At 36.6% G+C, this 22,477-nt stretch overlaps 2 protein-coding genes across 4 annotated transcripts in view; both read right to left on the bottom strand.

The window, feature by feature from the left end:
- The window catches only part of TSSC4 (tumor suppressing subtransferable candidate 4), a 265,206-nt gene that overhangs the window by 100,257 nt on the left and 142,472 nt on the right, over nt 1-22,477 (bottom strand). The gene's annotated exons all lie outside the window — the stretch shown is intronic.
- Nucleotides 1-22,477, bottom strand: part of KCNQ1 (potassium voltage-gated channel subfamily Q member 1) — a 320,180-nt gene that overhangs the window by 218,281 nt on the left and 79,422 nt on the right. The window contains exons 3-12 of one of the 3 annotated variants that reach the window (XM_065755201.1): nt 20,631-20,757; nt 19,389-19,467; nt 18,330-18,426; nt 17,540-17,680; nt 9,554-9,664; nt 7,044-7,139; nt 4,732-4,854; nt 3,695-3,836; nt 2,593-2,619; nt 642-707 (exon numbers count right to left, since the gene is read on the bottom strand). In XM_065755201.1, coding sequence (XP_065611273.1) covers nt 642-707; nt 2,593-2,619; nt 3,695-3,836; nt 4,732-4,854; nt 7,044-7,139; nt 9,554-9,664; nt 17,540-17,680; nt 18,330-18,426; nt 19,389-19,467; nt 20,631-20,757 — 1,009 coding nt within the window. The remainder of the gene's footprint in view (nt 1-641; nt 708-2,592; nt 2,620-3,694; nt 3,837-4,731; nt 4,855-7,043; nt 7,140-9,553; nt 9,665-17,539; nt 17,681-18,329; nt 18,427-19,388; nt 19,468-20,630; nt 20,758-22,477) is intronic. The other 2 variants (XM_065755204.1, XM_065755202.1) reach the window with 2 other exon arrangements.

Below are 22,477 nucleotides of genomic sequence, written 5' to 3'. Positions count from 1 at the left end.
GAACAGAAACAGTAAACAGACAGAGCAAGGGATAATTACCAGAATTCAGAGATACCCAGAAGTCATTTTCTTTGTATTTGTATAGCAGTACAACATTTGATTATACAACTGAGAGAAAAACTACTTTGATATGGCAAAGAATACATTCCCCCTAAGATGAAAACTTCCGCTTTAAAACAGAAGTTCCAAGCTTCTTAATAATTACATTATAATCACAATCACAAGAACTTACTGATGAGTTTTCTACATTACCGACACCATGATTTTGTATGCATTATGACATTTATAGAGCTTGCTTCCTGGATGTGGGATATTTAGCTAGCATGAGAGAAAATAGCTTACAATTCCTCTTCTGCAATGACAATCAAAAATCAAAAACACTTCATAGCGTGGAAAACTTAATTTTAATTAATGCTTTTAGAAAACTAATGCCAATCCACGTAGAATTTCCATATTTAAGCATTTCCAGTATATAACGTGAAAAACTTTTCAAGCTTAAAATTCTACTGAGATGCTGACACTTTCTTTAAAAAGCCTCCTCTATAATTTTCTGTGCCACAACAGGCAATTCCAGACAGAACTCTTACAAGATTTTAGTAATTAACAAAGGTGATGAAGCAATGAAATATTAAGAGATTTACCTGGAGAGGAAGGAGCGCTGGAAGATTGCTGGTCTGTGGAAAAGGATGGCCAGGAACGCTGACAATCTGAGTCATAGTAAAGATACACATAAAACAGAGATAGGAGGGGTGGGGGGAAAGAAAGAAAAAAGTTCCAGACAGACAGCTGAGGAGATGCAGACATACCTAAGATACAATTTACTGTACCTGACATCTTTAAGAGGAAGAAATACCGGGAAAGAGGGTGGGAAACTCTTCCAGTTTGTACTGCAAATTAGAAGAATATTGAACGACCACTAGGGGAGGCATTGTACCTCTACAAACATTCTTCAGGGTGTTACTGCAAGGTATTCCTCCCTACAGGCCAATCCTATAGATTACACTTTTCAAGATAGCCTCCTCCTTCCCGACTTCACAGTTCCCTTAAGTGTTTCCCTTCCAAAGTGTACAACTTTGTACTACACTTAGTTTGGTTCCACAGCATAGCTAACTCCTGCAACTGATGTTAGAAGCCACATGGTACATCCCATTAAGAAAAAAAAACAACAAACACTTAATGACAGTCAGCTTCAATCATATCAGCCAAGTGCATGTCTCAATCTGGATTTCTCAGGGAAAGTTTTCAGACAAATGAGAGTAGTCAATGCTGAGAAAGACTCAGCAAAACATAGCATTCATGCTTCACTTAATTCCTTTAAATAATCATATATTTTTTTAATCTAGTGAATAAAACAAACAAAGCCCATCGCATTTTGCAAGTGTTCTGTCAGCTATAGACACACTCCAGTCAGAGCTCCTCAGTCCTTGCTGAACTGAGGATGCCAGAGGAAAATGTTTGTATTCTTATTCACAGTATGTACAAATTTACTTTCCTCTCCGTTTCTTCGAGTCCCTCACAAAACAGTGTTAGGTGAACACTCAGTTTCAGGAGTTTACTCTAAGAAATTTAAAACTGATCACTGGCAGAGCTCCTCTGCTGTTTTTTATTTATACAGAGCAGGTAATTTCATGGCTCTCGCTCCTCTCCTGAGATTCCAACATGATCAGCCCCAAAAGAGATGCACTTCTTAGAAACGGGCAGACCATGGACTGACCAGAGGGAGTCAGGCACATAAAGTTTACTTTCTGCTCTTTTACTACCCTTCTATACTCACATTGCATGTGGATTCAGAGAAAACATTGAGCTCTGTGTTTTCAAATATTTTAGTCCAAATGCAAGGATCCTTGCATTTGAACAATTAAAAGTCTCTAGCATTTTTAGTGGATGCAGTGCAGAAAGTCTACAGGTGGCTCACAGAACTCTTGCTAAATCACAGGATTGTTTTGTTGTTGTTTGTTTGTTTTTAGGATTAGAGCTAGGTCCAGGCAAAGTCTTTGAGGAGCACTCAAACGTTAAGAAAATGCCTAAACAAGCACATTAGAAACATCACAGGGCTACATGGCTGCTTAAGTGATCACAGAATCCAGAGAAACAGTAAAATAAAATATTTAATTTATGGGTCCCCATCTGTTCACAAATATCTGTGAGAGTATTTTTACAGGAACAGATGCATTTACTTCAGAGAGCACAATTTCAGAGGTCAAATCTGGAAATTCTTCTCACAACTCAGTTGTACAGAAATTAATTCTTGTTTATCTGTGAACATAATTACTAGATGAAGTATCCGTTACATTATATCATTTTTTTTCCTATTGTTTATCCATGCACTAGCCATTTTTCTCAATTCTGAAGAAACAACAGGGTCATAAATATTTGTATATAAATAGACTAAGTGCTCGCTTTCTTCTTTATGAAAGTGCACGCAAAACTGTAATTACAAATGTGAGAATGTAAATTTTGGTCTGTCTAGATCTCCTTGGCTGTAAAAAATTTCTTAGAAACTATACAGCACCAGACACACAAAAAAGCACTGCAAACAGTGTTATTTCATCATAAGCTCACATGCCACAGATAAAATTTTCCTCCACTTACCAAGCAATTTTAACATTCCTGTTTGTCCTGTATACTTGTAACAGTTTAGAGAGAGGAACACAGATAAAAAAGGAAAAAGATAAATGTCAGAAGAAGTTAGAGGAAATCTGTTTGTTGAAAGCTACGAAAATGATTTTTGAAGTGGCAGTAGTAGGCTGCCTACAAATCACATTGCTATTTAGAAACTCAGGGGTAAAAGGTAGGACTTTTCAAAACAAAGCATATATAGAATTCTTTTAACTTGACTATACTGAAGAAAGATCTGTGCTCAGATTGAGTTTACAAATCGAACTTAGTATTTGTCCACCTTTTAACAGCTTTATCATTTCTTCTGCCAGATGCAAGTTGTAGTCGTTGCATAATAGAAGCCAAGAAAGAATAGAAAAGCACAGAAAGAAGGTTGTAGCACATCAAATGTTGCAGACACATACCATCATGTACACAGAAGGTGAGACTTTCTGCCTGAATTAAAACTGGTGCTTGTACAAAATTTGAGGAGACAGATGAAAACTCAAGCATCCGTTACTAAACTATCAGTTATGAGATGGTCATCAAACAGTCCTTTCTCCTTTTTCCTCACACTGTACCTTTTTGCACAGTGACAGTTGCATTCACATTTATCTTCAGTACTTCTCCTTCCAAAATTTGATTCACAGACTGCTCCACTGACCAGATGGCAGGAGCATACAATGCTTTCACATAGCAGACTATGTTCAGAACTGCCAAGATATGACAAACCTTTCTGGATGAGGCACAAGCATGATAGTAACGTGACTTGAGTAAATTTCACATGGAAAAGCTAGCAGCTGATAGCTCTAATCAATTGAAGAACTGGGGATTGCAAGCACCAGCCTCAGAGAGGGTAGCTTTTCCAGCAGGCAGAAATGGCAAATAGTCTCCATTTGTCTACAACAGTGTGCATTCATTAAAGGAACAGTTGAACCATAACCAGAGAAGCCAGCAAAGTGCAAAAGTAAAATACTTACTACTTTAGAATAAGGGCAAGTTCTATCCTTTCTCTTCTACGTACTAATGAGTCCCTATGCATATATCATTAACAGAAGCCAATACAGTTACTAGCATTCTATAACAAATTGCTTACCAGAATTTTCATATGTATCAAAACAGAACTCAGGTTTCTTGTCATCTGTCACATGGTCATAAGTGATGTGTGGAACAGTTAACATCTTGTCTGGAGAAGAAGGCCCATTGTCCTTGTCTAGCTTAAACTTCTTCTTCTTAACCTAAAAATACACATACATTAAATTACCAAAGCAACCCACTTTAAGTCAGTTCTTCATTGTCTGCAGTAATAATGAAGTTCCTAAAGAGCTATAACCACATAAAAGAGTACACAACTAATTCTTCTTTGATCACCCTATACTGTGAACTTCTCAACAAGATTGCAGCCCCCCTGAACTAGCTTATCACTGGATTTCCACACATCATCATTAACAAGTCCCTTGCCTGCAGTAAAAATTGGCTAGCTATGGAACAGTTTATATAAATCAAACTAATCTAGAATCTTTACAATTTATTGGATTCAGATCAATCTATGATAATATGAGAATTTTTTGTAAAACATCCTTTGCCTCCCAGCGCATGGCTACCATGCCTTACTATTCCAAAAGGGAGGATGAGGTATTACATAATGCAAAGATTCCAGCAAGGACTTTTCTTTCTGTATCTTAAACAAAAATCCTAAGCTATAAAATCAGATGATATGAAAATACTACCAAACATATGCACAAGATGCACAAGAAAACCATAAAAATCAATAGGTGAGTGAAGCATCAAGGGTGTGGGTTACTCTTTTGTTTGCTTCTTTTAACTATTTTTTTTAACTCTTCCTTTTGCAAACAACGTTAAGTTATGAATTGATATGCTTGACTTAAATCATCATTGTTCTTTTCCAAACTCATAAATGCAATTAAAAAAAAACGAGCTTGAGAACTAAAGCAGGTTAAATTACAGTTTAAAATGTTTGTATACTGAAATCCACAAAACTGATCAGTAAACAAAACTTTGAAACACAGTAAAACTCTGTAAAACAATCAAAACATCTAGAGCGTGAAAAAAAAAAAGATCCAATTAAAAATATTTGAAATTTCTATATAAAGATATATTAGTTACTGATACCATCACTGATTTCTTTGGTTTTGGACTGGGTGACAGCAAATGATAATTTCTGGCAGGTCTTCGAATGTATATTTTCCAAGTAGAAGAGTCTGGGTTTTCTGCTGCATAGCATCTCCAGGCAGTCTAGAGAAAAGGGTGTAGGAGTGGAACATCAATACAATGGGATTTGTAGCAATCCATACTACAAAGTAACTTCTAAGTCACATGAGAAATTTTTTAAGCACTCTTGAGTTTCTCACACGAATCCTTAATCAGTAAATGAAAACTGCTTACTTCCAGCTGGGCAAAATGGAAAGCAAGACTAACATTTTCAAGTACAGCTTAGATTTGCATTAGCAACAAAAATAAAAGAGAATTCTAGACAGGCTTCAAAGGGACTGGGGCTGAATTACTTGCTCTGCCCTAGTTTCCCTCTGTGACTTTGAACATTTCGCCCATTGCAACCTGTGTTCCAGGCCCCTAACCCAGAAAGCACAAAAACAAAATCATTCTTCCCTGAGACTATCGTCAGGAAAAGAAGCAACAGTGATAAGGTCAGTAGGGCTATATTCTTACAAAGAAGTGATCGTGAAGGAGCACATGATGAAATGGTGCTATTAGTTAACCAGGAATCAAAAAACAAAAGCAGTCCTCCACCACCCCCAACAACCAATGATTAAAGTACTAAGTTCAAAGACCAAAAGAGGAAAAGCAGGGCTAGGAAATGAGACCAGAGACAAAACACTACTGCATTCTCTCTTAAAACATAAATAAATGATCAAAGGTGATTAAGAATTAGTCTCCAAATTAAAACAGTAGACCTGCACTTCTATATGATATATATATTTATAAAGACATTCACATACACTGAAGCAGGAAAAGGCAGAAAATGAGATAAAAGAAATAAAGCAATGCAGAATGATAGAGAAAAAACAGGCAGCAGTTGGAAACTAAAGAATCAAAGAATCATAATTCCCACCATGGTTAACAAGATTCTGGAAAAAACAACTGGCTTGGAGAAGAAAGCAAAATGTAATAAAGGAAAAAGAATTGCTAATTTCAGCTGTTGCCCTGTCTTAAACTTATTTCACAAACTTACTGGTTAAAGAAAATTGTTTTAAAAATTAGCTGCAGAGAACTTATTCAAATGGGATGCTAGAGCTGCACAACTAGTAGCAAACAGTAATAATCAGTACTAACAGCAAGTAGCCAACAACATATTGTCTGTTCTCCATCCTTCATATTTCAGGTGGAGCCCAGTATGACATTCTAGACATGAAGCCTCAAGACTTCCCAATAATTCAGGGTCGATTTCCAGAAGAATCAGTGGGAACACTAAGCACCCATTCTTTGGGAAACCATACCTTTTTCTGACCACACAATCCAAACCAAACACACAGAGTCCGAAGACTTTGGGTTAATCTCTGGCTATTACTAGAGGTCTAAACTTAAAACTTTTTCACATTAACTCTGGGACTGTTTAGTTTCAAGCATAAACTTTACAGTTAGCTACTGTTTCCATAAAGAGCCTGACCTGGAAATTCGCATTCACTCATGAAGCTGGAGAAATAAGTCACATGAGAAGGTAAAAATGATACAACTTAAAAGAAATGTAGATGTACACTTAAGTTTGATTATATACTTCTATAGCTACTGAGTAGAAACTGAGTGAGGGAGAAAAAAGGAGGAAAAAAAGCCTCCAATAAAACAACATTAATACTTCTCATGAGTGAAACGCAAATTCCACACAGAACTGCAACCACACTTCTAACAGATAGAGTCAGCAATTTTCTGTCTTTATGAAATCCTACACAAAAATATCAATTTTGCAGAATCTCAGCCTTTCCCAGTCATCCTCTATGGCACTGAAAACTGCAAGCTAAATTTTTCCATTTAAGACTCTGATTTAATTCTCCTAAAACAGAGATTTTTAAGAATTTATCCGTACAAAGGAAAATGAATTATATCTGACATAGTTTCTATAAGGAACAATATTGTTCTAAAACACAATTTTACATGAAGCCTCTTCTTCTTCACTATTGTAAACACAGCATTTCATAACTTTTCCCACAGTTAAACTGTTCAGTAGCCATAGGATACCCTACAGTTTCTATTTTAAACAGCAAAAGTAAAGATTTAGAAGCAATTTGGGAGTGAAGTTTTCTGCTCGTTAGTTAGAAATACCACTGTAAATACAGAAGTTGTTTAAGAGGCTTGTATCTCTAACTCGTATACAATTATTTACATGAATTAGGCTCTGGAGCCTTGCCAAGTTTTGAAAAGTGTACAAATAGGGAAAAATGATAATATGCAAAAATGCAAGAACTTTGTACCTGTATGAGAGAGGCAGCAGCTGGAATTTGGCGGTTGAAGTGCTTCTGTCTTTGTTTCTGTTGTACCTTCAGGGCAAAGCCTGAACCAAGAATTCCCTTTGGGAAGAAAGAAAGCATGCAACTAATTTCTTTTTTACTTAATTTTTTTTTTTTTTTAAGGGCAAAAGAAAGCATACAAGCTTGCCAAATTATGTTGTATTAATGAACTCCCATTCAGCATAAAAAAAAACCAACTAATTACTTAGAGGAAATGACTTAATACTGTTTTTAGACTCAGTTAGCATTACTTGTTGAAACAAACTATGCGCGCTCTCATGCCCTGATCCAAAGCCTGCTTAAGTCTGCTGGGCTCAAACACTAAAGAACAAGCAGAAGCGATATTTCATACCCTACAAAAACCTCATAAATGCTTGTGCAGGAGAATGACTGAATAGGGAGAAATATAAAGCTAATGTGATTAACTTCATTTTTATGATTAACAAAGCTTTGGCGTGACATGATTCAGGTCACAAGAAAGCCTTTTCCACTGTAGCATAGCAACTCTTAGATTTTTTATGTTATCTTATGAATGGATGAGAGGAAAGGGAACATTAAAATTAGTAGTAAGGACTAAGGTGAATTTAACTTGAGAGCATCTAACACATTCTCAGAACAAGCAGCACAGCAATGGAAGCAGCTTCCAACTATGAAGTCCATAACTAAGTATAAGGCAAGTCACTTCTGTCATGTGAATACCTACAGACATACGTAACAAAGGTTTTACTACCAGAGAGATAAAAACACTGAAAACTTCTATAAAAAAAAGCTTATATAACTACTCCTACTCTAAAAAGCATATCTTGCTTTCTACAGTCGAGAGCAACCAGTGATCCTGGCTTAATCCATAAGAACTGTATTAATCACTTGGTGTCTTGAAAGAAACAGAAAAGATCTTTCCTGTTACAATCATCAAGCAAAGATCAAAGAGCTAATGATGATCAAGCATCACATGTTTGGAAAATGCAAAGGATCACTAATCACTGCTAGACCCAGAACCCACAGTAGTTTCATTCAGCCACAGTAATTACTTTTGCCTGTGATCTTAGACAGTTCTCTTCATGTAAAACAGGAACAAAGCTGTGTGCAATAGTTACTGCTACAGCTTCAAATCCTAAGTTTCCCTTATGGCCAACTCACAGAAACCATTCAACTTGATAAAAATCTCAGTAATAAAGGTGGTGCTGGGGTGCCCCATCATTTCTAGAGGTAAGCAGAAAAGTATTACTGCAAACATGGGGCTGCTTTACAAATATAAGACATTTTTACTGTCATTCAAGTCCAAGAAAAAAACTCAGCCAAAAAAAAAAAAAACCCAAACCAGACTCACATATCTCTTACAGGTCATTTCATTTACTAGATCTCTCTTCTGATCAAGGTACAAATGTGAAAGTACAAAGTTAAGGGGAGAATATATGTTAAAGACAAACTGATTTTGGAGAGTTCAAAAATTTATACCTAATTACTCTGCAAAAGGTGGAGCACTTCTAAAGTAAGTGACTGCTTTTAAAAAGCCACTTTAGTTTTAACAGCTGTTGTTAAATATTGTGGAGAATTTTTGTGGAGGTAGTGGTACAAAAACATTCTTATCCATCACAAGCTTATTACCCACCACTTCCCTGACAGAGTCATCCTATGCTAATGCAACTGAAAAACTTGCTGAAAAATAAATCTGGTGAGATTTTGACAGTAGGGACATCCTATTCAGATGCAGACTTCTTTTAATCCCATTCACAATCAATTTTGCAGACCTTTTGACAGTGTAGTTCAGGTTGCACAAACATTTTAACAGAGCCATTTCCAAGTACTGCTAAATTTGAGAAAGTAATACTCTTAACTCTTTGCACAGAACATTTCTAGGTTTCCAAACCACAGTCCAGGTTTCACTGATCTTGTATTTATTCTTGGTACTCAGGTACCCCGTTTCTGGTTAGAAAGAAGTATACTGTCTTCAGTGCAAACAAAGAACCAAAATAGCTTCAAAATCTCATCCCTAAATCAATTTTGAAAATGAGACTTTGGCCATAGTCATACATTAAGTTGGCAAGCAGATGCATTAGCTTCCAGCATTACTGTACCTGACTGCTTACTGCTGCCTCTGCCAGCAGCACTGCTTCTGTAGCTTTGCCAGAGGAAGAGAGTGCATGAGAGCCCCTCCAGTTTACCTTGGACTTAATCAGTGGAGTAAATGCCTTAAAAAGTCAAAACATTAAGTGACAAAGCCCAGAAGTAAACTACATGAGAAGTACTTGCTCTGCACTTCCTAGATAGGCAGAAAAAGTGTTTTGATTTACACATCCCTTTCTCATACGCACAGAAAATCTCATGTTGAATATAACAGAAAACTGTTCTTTGTTTGCTTGTTTTTTTTTTTAGCTAGTCATAGAAGCCTTTGAGATTCAGAAGTTGTAGGAACCATTAATGAAAAGTTCTCTGACAACCAGTGCATCAACAACAACAAAAAAATAACCTACCGCAGGTAGAGCAAAAAATGAAATTGCAAACACTGAAAAACAAGAAGCAATCGTCTTTCCAATCCACGTCTGAGGCACTTTATCCCCATAGCCAATAGTTGTAACTGTCACCTGCAAGGAAAAACACATAGTATTACAGAAAATTTTAATGTGTCAGTTTTGGTTTGCTTTTCTTTATTTCATTTTTATTAATTTACTTTAAAGAAACATCAGTTGCATTCCTAACTCTCCCAGTGACAATCTGTGTGACATTAAGGAGGCAATTCTCTGTTCTGGGTCTGCTTCCTTCTCTGTAGGAGAATGAAAGAGGTACAGGAAATTGAATTACAATAAAATAAGTGTTTAAAATCTTGTAAAGCAAAACCATTAATGTAAGTCCTCGTGGCTTAGTCAGCTTTACAGTATATGAGTTTCTGGGATATGGGCTGCCTGCCCATGCCATACCATTCTCTTAGAGTGAGACTGCCAGAAGTTCTGAATTGCTGACTTTCTTTATGGACAGGAGAAGTTTGCTGAGAGAATTTCAGGTCTGTTGCAAAGACAAACTGTATATATACACTGTAACTATGGAATACAGATGGGGTCAGACATGAAGTGTTCTAGAGAATAATGTTGGTATAAATAGCAAGAGAAGCAGATAAATTTCCATACTGCAACAGATCCTTAAAACAGCCTAATGAATCATAAACTCGGACAGAACATCAAGAGCAAGAGCAGATAATTTAATGCACACATACAGGAAACATCTGTTGAGTTTGGGTTCCACTGAAGTAGATTACCACCATGGTGATGTAGCATAACAAGATTTAATAAGTCATTATTTGCGGGAGCTCGAGGAAAGAACAGATTTGTTTGAAGCAGAAGGGATAAATATGGCATCTGAGAGCAATTTAAATTCACCTATGTCACAAGCTATTCCTAAATTTGGAAATTAGAGAGATTTTTATCTGTGGCTTTGAAGAAGGCTAACCAAAACAAAATATGTGAAACACATGAAGGTCTAAAGCAGCTGAAGCACACCTCAGCTGCTGGCTGTTCAGATTTCCCTCTGAGAGCATGAGCTTCAGCTGCACAGGCATAGAAGATGTCAGTCCCAGATATTAATACCCACACACCATCCCACCTGTGCCTTGCAGCCGCTCCCAGTTCACCTGTCTGCTTCACTGCACACTCCCCTAGCAACTGCAGAAATGCAGGCAGCATCTCCAGGGGAGGAGAGAACAGAAGGGAAGGGCAGATTTATAGAAGTGAGATATTTCTTAATGGCGTGGAGGAATGGAGAGCTTGAGAAATAAATGGTCATGACAGGTGGTTCAGAAGAAGTGCTGCCATATGTCATATTAATAGTGATCCATTCCTACTAAAAGATGAAACACCAGAGGGAAATACTCTATATTTACGTTCCCACCTGAGTTGTACCTGAGAAACACCTGTAGCAAGCCATCTACTTTCACTTCCCACCTTCCAAGCAATTTATCATTCTCTGTTTGTCAAATGCATGACAAAGGGACAGCTATAAGTGCTTGACATGGTGATGTTACAAGTTTCTTGCATGTCACTGATACATAAAAAGGAAATAATACAGTTTTGGATAAGAGCCTTATTTCCAAACCCTGTTCCCATTCAACACAAGGATTAGTAATGTAAGGTAAATACACAAGTATTTGCCTCTATTCTTGATATTATTGTTGTTGAAATATCTTTCATAAGGAACTGAAGGAATTATTTTATCCCGCTACCCATATAAGAGTGTCCATTTAAAGGAAATTCTAAATTCTAATTACAATTTTCTGTTCACAAAAATATCACCTTACAAAAATAAGTGAATTCTGGCAAATGTGATGGCTTCCAGCACCACTGTACATAAAAGAAGATGGGAAAAACTGTTTTATGCCTCAGTTTTGAGTACCTTTACACAATCATATGACTGAAAAATAGTGTTAACTATTCTATGTTACAATCTTAGTGCCTCATTTAAACACATACATTAACTAGAAACATTAAAAGAAATAGATGCTTCTAAACTGACTAAAGCATAACAGGAAAAACTCATACGAATCTAAAAGGTGTCTATCTTCTCTTCCTTCCAGTACCAACCCTATTCATTCCTTCTATACAAAGGATCAACAACAGAATAAAAGCATTTTATGTGCATTTTATCTGGGATATATTTTTAAAAGACATTTTTGAAATAAATACCTTGCAAATCACAATGTGTGTTTAAGTTAACATTTCCCTCTGTCCTCGTAACTAACCCATTTACAAACGTATTGTATTCCAAAATTACATTTTCTTTTTTGCTAAAATATATGTAATTGAAACTTTATATGCCAAGTTTCCACTCTAAGTGATATTTTTAAGTTAGATTTAAACCCCCTAGAGAGTACAATACTATTTTTAGAGTTGTAAAATAGGAGCACAATAACGGAAATACTGACTCAACTTCTACTCTAGCCTACTAAATACATGGTCATAATAAAACTGAATTGATACAAGAGCTCACACATTACATTTTCATTGCAAAGCAGGATGGAAAACTGATTTTTTAATTAGAGAAAAATCATATTTATTCGCTATTGCAGACCTTTGATCCAATGTACATCACAGGCTATGGTGCTACAATTAATCTTGTCCTTATTATACATGCATGACTAGTCTAAGAGAAGAAATATGAAGCAAAAAAAAAAATCTGGACAGCAACAAAAAAATAATAATGGTTGCTAGCACAAGAAGAGGTTTTATTCAAGGCTGTCTGGGTAGAATGAGAACAAACTAAGCAGGTGTATAAAGATGCTCTTGCCTCATGTAGGTAGTTAAGCAGCTGTAGAATACAAGAATGCATGACCCGGGCAATAAAAAGGCAGACACCACAGGTCTGAGGTAGCAAACAAAGTAGATTAAAAAAGCCAATCACTGAAGCAAACAAGGGAATGCAATCTTCAGAAACAAACATAGTCTCTAAATTTGCAGCACTGAAACCTCAAAACAAATTGCACTGGGTTTTTGTATTGCTTTCTTTTTTGTATACCAAATAACATACAGAATTTTCTGACCACTTAAGAAGTCACCTTGATTAAACGAAGCGACATGAGAACATCCAGAGTTACACCAGAAACACTGGCTGTTTCACTGACTTCTTTGCAACTGAAACATAGTATAAATTACTAATTGGTTTAAATGCTCTTCTGTAACAAACACGTTAGAAGCGTTTCTACTGCTTGACATCTTATTTAGTCAACTGCTTTCCTGCAAGTTCATTGTAAAGTACAGTCTTTCCCAGCTCCTGAAATCCACGCATTAAGTGTAAATAGATCAAATGCTTATGCTTACTTTGCTATGAAGTCTGTAACAAGTTAAAAACAAAAACAAACAAAAAAAAATAACCTTTTCCTAAAGCATTTAGCACATGAAATAAAATGGAATTAGACATCCAGTGGCATACACAACAGATTATATTTTTTTCTTAAATTTCACATCTCCAAAGCAACAGATATTCAGTGCTGCCCAGCTATCACTCAAAGATCCTAGTCTAATTCCACCTCCAGATGTCAATTTTAGCTCTGCCTAAATCTACTGGCTGCTCTCAGCATCATAACCAAATGGTTGTCCAAATAAACCATCTCCATTTGAGATCTCATTGGTAAAAAGAGAAGTCTTAAACAAATGGAAAACTGGTAAATACTAAAAGTTAACTGAGCTCACTTATAATTTGAAAATTGCATTATTAGTGAAGGTATGGGCAAAGAGTCAGTGTTTATCTGAACAACTTTCTGTTTGTGAAGAGACAGGAAACAACCCTACCAAAATACAAAGGTAACTAAATAAAAAAAAAAAAAGATGTCTGGTATGAAGACTTAAAACATCCTACCAATATCATTTGTTTATCAAAATTCTCTAAAGAACATAAAATATAGTACAAAAGATTTGTGATGATTTTTACTTGGAGTTAACTTACAATTTCTGACCTAAACAAGCAGTTAACCTGTAGTTATGCATGTGCACAAGTAACAAAACTCACAGGTGATCCAGCAGCTTTGTGGCCTCACCTGATAATTCACTGTCAGTTGTTTCATTTGTTGTTGTTTTACAGTACAGCAATACATGCTCTTTCTCTATGGGACACTGCAGGTTGCACTACCATGTGCCAGCCCTTCTCTGCTTCCTCATCAGATGAGTGGGGAAATAGAAGAAGGTCTGCTGACCACCAGCAGTGAGCATGCAGAGTCAGCAGGCAATTCTGCCTACAATACCTGCTCTCCTCATTGCTCCAGTGCCAAGTTCAAACACACAAAGTCCTCTAACCTACAGTAAAAGGGCTTCCTGTTATCCAGGACCTTCTGCAAGAGACCATTTCTGCACCAAAAGAAAAAAAAACTGTCAGAAAACAAAGCTACGAATTCAAATGGGCCGTGATTTTGAAAGCTCTGGGGAAAGTTATGAGCATACACAGATGATCTGACTGCAAGTTCTGAAGTGCTTCTAAAAATTCTGAAGCGTTTTCCTTCCACTCTGTACTAGAACTCTTACTATTGCACCTCACAAAATAATTAAAAAGAAACAGGATTATTTAGGTGCAACAAGAAAAAAAGAATGCTTAAAAATATATAAAATAGCCAAATGTTTGAAAACATTTCCCTGCAAGGGTAGTTCTTTCCATGAGATGGGAAAACATAGCGAAATTAATTAGGCTTTGCTAAGCAGGAACAATTCTGCTTAGAAGTATGTAAACCTATCAGTGTCTGTTGAATTCAGTCCTCAGTGAGAAAGCACATTTCAGAATTAAAGGAGCAGGAAACTCTTAACTAACGTTGATATTTGCAGACAATTGCTCAATCCAGTCCAAAGGAATGGGCATAATGCAATATTCATGCATGGCTATATTCAAAAAATGCTTCTGGCAAATAGTGTTCATGATTAAAGAGACTGCTAGCAAAATCCACATAATGGTTTTCCTGAGAGATGTTTGTTCAGATGTGAAGGCTGGAAATTGTGTATCAATCAGTGGATATCAAAAGGAAAGCTCCCATCCATTTGCCTGAGGCATGACTAATTTTAATACTTAAAAAGGAGAAAAAAATGAAAAAAAAACCAACCTAAGAACAACAACAAAACTAACAACAGAAACAATGGGACAATAATAATTCCTAATGAAGATCTTTGAAAGAACTGGTAAGAACATCTAACTGGTTTGGTTAGTTTGGTGTTTTAATTCTTGTCTTTCTTTTTGTCTTAGACACTGTGTGTCTGGACATAAAAACAGTATAACCAGACAATGTTGAATACTTGCCCTATGTAGATGGGAAATGGATCACGTTACTTGTGTTTTATTTGCAAATAATAACTTTGTCTTTTACAAGGCATACAAGTCAGGCTGCCATCGGCAGATTTATTTATACAATGCACTCTGCATCCAAAAGCAGCAGTAATACAAACAAGTCTTTATTCCATGCGACAAGGTAACCACAGTTTTCTCCAAGAAGCCTACAAGCTAGCCAACAGCTACAGCCTGGAGTACCAAAGGAAATTCAAATAAAGCTCAGGATGCTGTTTTACATATGGAAACGGAACAATAATATAGATTTAAAAATAACAACAATGACAGTGAAGAACATTTAATTACAAGTTATGCGCCCTATGGGGATGCCTATAGTCCGCAAAGCAAAGCAATATAAAAGTACCCAGTTCCAGATGGAGTTTAGTTGTAGTAACAGAGACCTTTTAAATTACCTACTTTATGCTATGCTGCATGTTCTATTACCACTGCCCAAAAAACTACTTTAGCACCTGAGACATACATTGGGCTAATAAATAAATAAATGCACAATGCTGTAGATTGTGAAACAACGGGTGCATGAAGACAGCATCAAGTACTGCTCCTTCAGATGCATTGTCTGTTACAAGAGGCAAGTCAGCTCTAGGACACTTTTTCAGAAGTGAGATCAGCTACATGCCAGAGAGATCATATAACCGTGGTGGTCTTTGGGATGGGAATTGTAAATTACCTTCTGCATACCCAGTCCAAAACAGTCCAATGCAGATAAGTTTTCAGTGAGCAGAATTCGTGGTGCTTAAGCCATTCTGAAAATTCTACCTAAAACAACTGAAACTTTTGAGAACAGTTCAAGAGTTGTTTTTCTGTTTCTTGTTTTGTTTCAAATGAGTTTGAGACCCTCAGCAGGAAGTATCCATCAGATATTGGGCCAAATTTATTAAGTTTTTTTTTTTTTTTTAAGAACACAAAAATCAAGCAATCAGAAAGAAACAACAATCAACAACAGATAGACCTGAACTCATTTCAGTTTTGTTTTGCTAAATCCTTCCTGCATTTGCATTCAGAGCAGAACAAGGGCACTAAATTCTATTTCCAGTTGTGTTAGAGACTCACTGAATACAGTATCACAGCCCAAATGGCATTCTGCAATAAATTATAATAGAGAAATGTGACCATAATTAAATCTGTTTATTAAACAAGTTCACTGTAGCTAGAAAGAAAAATAACAGGCATATCTATTAATTGAACAGTAATTCATTGAAAGGAGAATATTTTCAAATCCTGACAGATCTGATTGCATCTGTGAAAGGCTGTATTTCTAGAAAGCCAGTCTCATCTGTCACATATTCAATTTTTAATGCTAATGCCAATGACATAGTGTGTTTTTTAAATCCAGCCACATCTGCCATTGTTAATTACTGAGTCATGTGAGTCCTGTACTGAAAAATAAAAACACCATGATGATACAAAAACATCAAAGCTACCTGTCAGAAAGCCACTTCCTTCTGCTAAACAGCAAGTTTTCTGATGCTAGAAGGAGCTTGCTATAATGGCAAACTCAGAAAAAAGAATTCATCAGCAGATCTTGAAGTAACCTACACAAAATGCTGGATTCATGTAAGGCTATATGTAGATCCTTCCTTCCTGAAACAGTGGCAGTGTCTGTAGAGTGAAAACAGCATAAGCACGCACGGAAAAGATTATAAAAAATATTTCTCAAGAAAATATGCTCTGTTAGTAAAACAGGAGAACGAGGGCTGCTCTGAAAGCAATCATTGACTCATAGAATGGCTTAAGTTGGAAGGCACCCTAAAGATTGTCTAGTTCCAACTCCTTTCCTTTGAACTCTAGTAGGAAAAGGAAAACAATTAAAAAAGGAAAATCCCAGAATGTAGCAGCCAACTATATTGCATATTGTGGGAGAAAAGGAGGGAATTGTTACTAGCAGAAACAACAGGATAAAATGAGCTGCCAAATCAGTGTGAACACACAAAAAGACAACTGTCACTAGCCATTGTAGCAAAGCAGAAACTCACGAGCAAAACTGAAGACACATCTACATGTCAAAGTATGGGATCACCTTAGAGATAACTGTAAAGCCTCTGAGCAAGCTGGCCGTCAACTTAGCGAAGATGAACACCACATAATGATACTGAGCTGTTTCCAAAGCAATACAGTAATTTAAAAACACTCTGTGCCCAGGTTTATTAAGCATCTAGGATGCTCCTTGTTCTGGAACTAGTCCATTCTGAAGAAGCAAGAAATTACAGTACCAGGCTAAATGATAAATCATAGATAGAACCAGGAAAAAAAAAGAAAGAAAAGAAAATACCAGCCCTGACTTAGCAAGACTTATGGTAGTAGGTTGAACCCTACCATGAGATATGCAGTAAGAAGTAAATGATTACAAAAGATGGAAAGATAGCATATAGAAATAAGAATAGGTATTTCTATATCTTGTATACATAACTGGACCAATTAAGACTATAGTATATATATATACCAATATAAATACCAAATAAAAGCACAAATGAAATAAACATCAAAATAAAAGCACAGGTATTCCACAGTATTTTCTTAGTTTCACACAACAATGAAACCAGAAAATTTACTGCAGCAGTAAGAGGCCATGTAAAAGTGCTGCTCTCTTTCCATGTCTGCTTGAACTACACTTCATATTCGAGGGTACTAATATGTAAAATTGCCATACTTACTACTCCCCACCATAGGGCATCGGCATAGCTGCCAAACTCTGTTTCTCCAGAATCATTTACAGCATCTTTTTCAGCCAAGTACACAAAATAAGAGGAAAAAATTAGGCCCAGAAATCCGATGTAGAGCGTAGTTATCAGTTCCTGCAAGCAGAATCAAAACAACATTTATTCAGTACTGTCAAGATATTCAAGCTACACACCACTGTGTTTTCTAAGAGAACTGGTTCAGAAGAATGCAATTTCAGCATTTAATAAACACTAACACCAGCTGTTGGCTGTGCAATTTAATAAGCATCCACTGAGCTCAATGATGAAAGATTTTGCAGAGTATCTAATGACCTGACCCAGCATACACTGTCCAAATGCTAAAAATAACCATGTGTTCCTCAGATGCAAGTGAGGGGAATTAATTCTGGGGTCACTAAAGTTGGGTGGGTTGAATTTTTCAGACAGTGCTACATTCAGAACAACTTCATAATTACATACACAGTTTACAGAAACATTCACATTCTGTCTTAGGAGTCTCATTCTCCATTGTTAAGACCACCTATGAGTCAAAAGTTTTCCAAAGTACGGGTGAGCATTTTATTTTTTTGCATACTTTTTTTGTCCCCTGAACAGGATAGAACAATTGCACTTGGATTAAATGCATGACCTCTTGTCTCCACGTTAAATATATCTAACACCATAAGGATGTCTGCATAGACACTGTTCTGAATACAGAAATGTAAGTTACTATGAAATAAATTGCATCCATTATTCTGCCATTCCTTGGAGTACACAAACTTACTTGTCTGTGTATGAAGACGACCGACCCCAACAGCCTCCATGTGCCGCCCTGACGGTCAACATGCAGCATTCGCAAGATCTGCAGGAAACGGATACCCCTAGAACAACATTTTTAAATGAATAAAGAGCCTAAAGATACAAGAGGAGAAACAGAGGTCAAGAGAGGAAGTATGTGCCTTCCAAAGGACAATATATATATATATATATTATTTTTTTTAAGAGAGATGCACAGTATTTTATGATAGACTTTGAAGTTTGCCTCTTCTCACTCCATTCACTCATCTTTCATCATTTGTTAAAAAAAAACAGGAGAGGGAGGTTGCACGGGAGGAGGACAAACCTTTGCATGCATGGTTGGTAAGGCTAATCCAAGGATCCAGGAATTTAGGTACAAACAGTGAATGCTGTAGAAAACCCAGTTTATATTAGACCTGCTCGCAAGGACGGGGAAAAAATATACAGAAACTCCTAAGTAAAGAACCTTGCCTTTTGGGAATTTCATAGGTAATTTGAACCAATCCAAAAATAATGTAGAATACTCTTTTTACAAAAGTCACTGCAACTCTAGAGTGTTGCCACAGGTGGTGCGCAGAGCAAGCACAGTATACTGCCCTGAACTTTCTTACTCAGGAAAACCAAGCACTGGTGACATTCCAGAGCACAAGGTGGATTTAGTCCATCAGGAATTCCCAGCCACTAGCCTCAGGCATTTTATGAAGCAGAAGCTTGAGGAAGTCAGAGTCGAGAAGCATGAAAGATAATGGCTTTAAACTGAGGCAAGAAATGAAAACAGTGTTTAGGATAACCTCTACTCCAATCAGACATAAATCCATTGCTAGAGCAAGAAAATTATGACCAGACAACACACTACAAATTTTATTCTCACTACACTTCATGGCCCTTCTGTTCCACATCCATTTGTGAATGGTGATCTGCTCTATTACTCTGTGAATGTCAGAGGAGTGGCTGACTCTCACTCCCAGGGGAGGTAAACAAATCGGGGAAAAAAGTCACCTAACTCAAACAGACAGCATTATTTTCTTCTATTGCATATAATTACCTGATAGCTGAGGTTGCAAAGACTTGACCTTTAGAGCCCACACACAGAACTATCATGGAAGCAACAACTACAATCAAATCTGGAAAACAAAAGTCAATTGAAAAAGTGAGTCAGAGGCAACTTGTAACACTTCTGCAAGGCTGTTACTAGAGCCAGTGCCAATACTGCTTGGAACAGTGACCCCATGTGTAAAGACCTTCAGTAATATCTCAAGAGATCTCAGCTGTAACAGAGATTGCATAGTTGCAGACACATCTGAGATGCAGTTTCACAGATATATACTTGACATAAACATATTGAAAGCATATAAAAAAATACATGCACATACACACAGATGCTAAACTAAGCAGTTTTGTGATTTTAACAATATCCAGGTACAAAGTTTAGTAATTTGCATTCAAAAAGCTTCCAAATTGTTCATGAAAAACTGTTTATTCTGGTCAACAACAAATAGCATTTCTAAGTAGTGGAAAAAACTGCCAGAAAACAAACTATATTGTGCTTCTATAACAATACTCCTCTCCAAAGCTTCTTTTCTTTAATCTATTTATATTTTAAGTGCTTCAGGGCAACTGTCTTTATATAGTTCTCTCGGTTAAAAAGTGACGATTGCTTCTGGGTTGTTTAATTTCTTTCACTGAAATTGGACACAGAACAAGCATTCTAAAAAAATATTATGAGTTACGACATGTAGGAAGAATGCTAATGCAATTTCTACAAACACTGAAGGCAGTCAGGATACCAGCTACAGAGAATCAGTTTTTAATTTAATAGGTACACAAACTAATTACAGTGTATCTATTGTGCTTCACCAGGCACTGTGTGCCTCAATTAGAGTGCAAAGTAACTCATATTAAAATACTCAGAGGGCTTATGGAAAAAAAAAGAAAAAAAGGAGGGGGGTGTGAGCATCTTTAAAGAAAAGAAGTTGCAGTAATTAAAAGTGTTTGGATCCCAAGGTTGCAAGAGACAGGACTACGGGTGAGACTTATTTCTGGCAAGGCTTCAGATTGCTTGTGAAAAGAAAACACACTGCTTTTCTGGAAAAACAAGCCAAGCTACATTTGTTTGCAAAAGAGTGCCACGGATTTCTGAAAGGAAATTCAGATCTATGATAATACAAATGACAAGAGCTTTCCCTTTACCTTGGCTTCAATTTCCATAGAAATTTGTCTTTTCAGAACTTTGAAGTACAACCGTTACTTGGCATTTACATCAACCTTGCAAGCTGTGCATACTCACCGATGATTGAAATGGGCTTCCTAGCAAAACGAAGCCTTCCCCATATTCCAACATATTTACTGCGACATCCTGCTGACCATAAGCGAACCACATATTCTGTTCCAAAGAATACCACTAATACAATTTCCTAAAAGAAATAGACACAGAAGTAGATTAATTTTCTACTGGGATTTCTCATCTTTTTTTCTCCAGAATCTATTAGGAAATGCTGAAATAAAATGTAAAATTTGGAAGGTAAAATAAAAAGTCAACAATGCAAAGGCTATTTAGAGAAACAGAAAAACTGGCAAACAAAAAAGAAATAAGGATTGAAAGCAAATTGAAATACTTTAATACTTTAGTTGTATGCAGTTTGGCTCGTCTACGCGTGCAAGAACTAAAAACCATCCTGTAGAACTCAGTCTCTCTAATTCAAACAAAAGGTTTCCTAACTGTGCCAAAGAAAACAAGCAGGGTCTATATTCAGAAGATGAGCATTTTTCTAGTGAATTTAATTTCAGGAAAAGGTGTGCTTCACATTCCACTGACCATATCAACCACATATTTATTTATACTTCTTCGATCTTCTTTTAATCTTAAATGGATGAAAGCAACATTTCTAGTACCCACTACTGACACGTCAATACTCAGGTGTGGTGAAATCACTGTAAGACATCAGGCAGCCTTTCTGCCAACAGTTAGAAATGGGAGTCTCATCCTGAAGTGCTGTGGGTACCGAGCCACGTGTTAACCACAGACTAACACTAAGGTATGGCTTTGGAAATCTATACAAAGCCGTAGATCTCAGAGACATAAAACATTTCTGTCAGTACACAAAGGTACAATTTTTTCGTATTTGGAACTTGGTGTGCAGATACATCTTGCTTTTCCAGAGACTGGTTGAGTGTGGCATATTCAGTGTAGTTCCCTCAAATAACAGGAAGCAGCAGTACTTCCTTACTGGCAAACTTAACTAATAACTGGTCACATTCTCTATCACAACAAACAGCAGAGGCTACTAATTGGAATGCTAAGAGTGCCTTGTAGCTGAAAATACACGGTGTGGCATACAGGAAAAGGTAAAGCAGATTAGTACTACATCTCTGTAGGACAACAGATAATGTATTGCTTATTACAAAGAGTAATTTAATTTTTTTTTAAATGAAAGAGCAGGAAGATGACATGCTGCTGAATATTTTATCTGCCATTTCTGCAGTGTCCACTGCTGTTTCTCATGAGATCAAATTAGCATATATGGCTGAAAGTGGTAGCTATGATTTTCTAAATCAACTCAAATCCTCAAGATGCAACCTTAACCCAGACAACACCAATGAAAGTCATATTGCCAGCTGAAAAGTCTGGCAGGATATTGCCCTGAACAGTCAGTAAAATAATCGTCCTGTAAGCAGTAAGAAGAGGGGAATAAATTGTTATGCATTAATACGCTTCACTATATTTTTTTTTGTATCTCCCAAACTCCAGTCTTCGGATGGCATATACTGCTCATCTCCTTGCACCTCAGTGTTGAAATTACTTTGTAACATTCCCAAAAGGGTAGGAGAAACCTAGACAGGACTCTCCTCCTTCGTTTTGAAAATCTCATTATGTCTGCATGATGTCAGGTGCAACAGAAGAACATCACAGTCAGTTATATTGTATTCCAATAACATTTTCAGCATATAATGAAATTATAACAGCCAGCAATCTGAACATAAAGCTCAGACTCTTTGACTCAGCCAAGAATCTCTTCTACAGCTTGGTGCTGAAAGGATCCATCAGAACCCTTCACTTATCTTTAACTAATTTGGAGAACTATTATCTCTCTCCTTTTTTTTCTTCAAATAAAATAAAGCCATATTTAAAGTCAT

The sequence above is a fragment of the Cyrtonyx montezumae genome, unplaced genomic scaffold (genome assembly GCF_038088225.1).
Source record: "Cyrtonyx montezumae isolate F1298 unplaced genomic scaffold, pur_monq_1.0 scaffold_10, whole genome shotgun sequence".
Taxonomy (NCBI): domain Eukaryota; kingdom Metazoa; phylum Chordata; class Aves; order Galliformes; family Odontophoridae; genus Cyrtonyx; species Cyrtonyx montezumae.
This window is presented reverse-complemented; position numbering and strand designations above follow the sequence as displayed.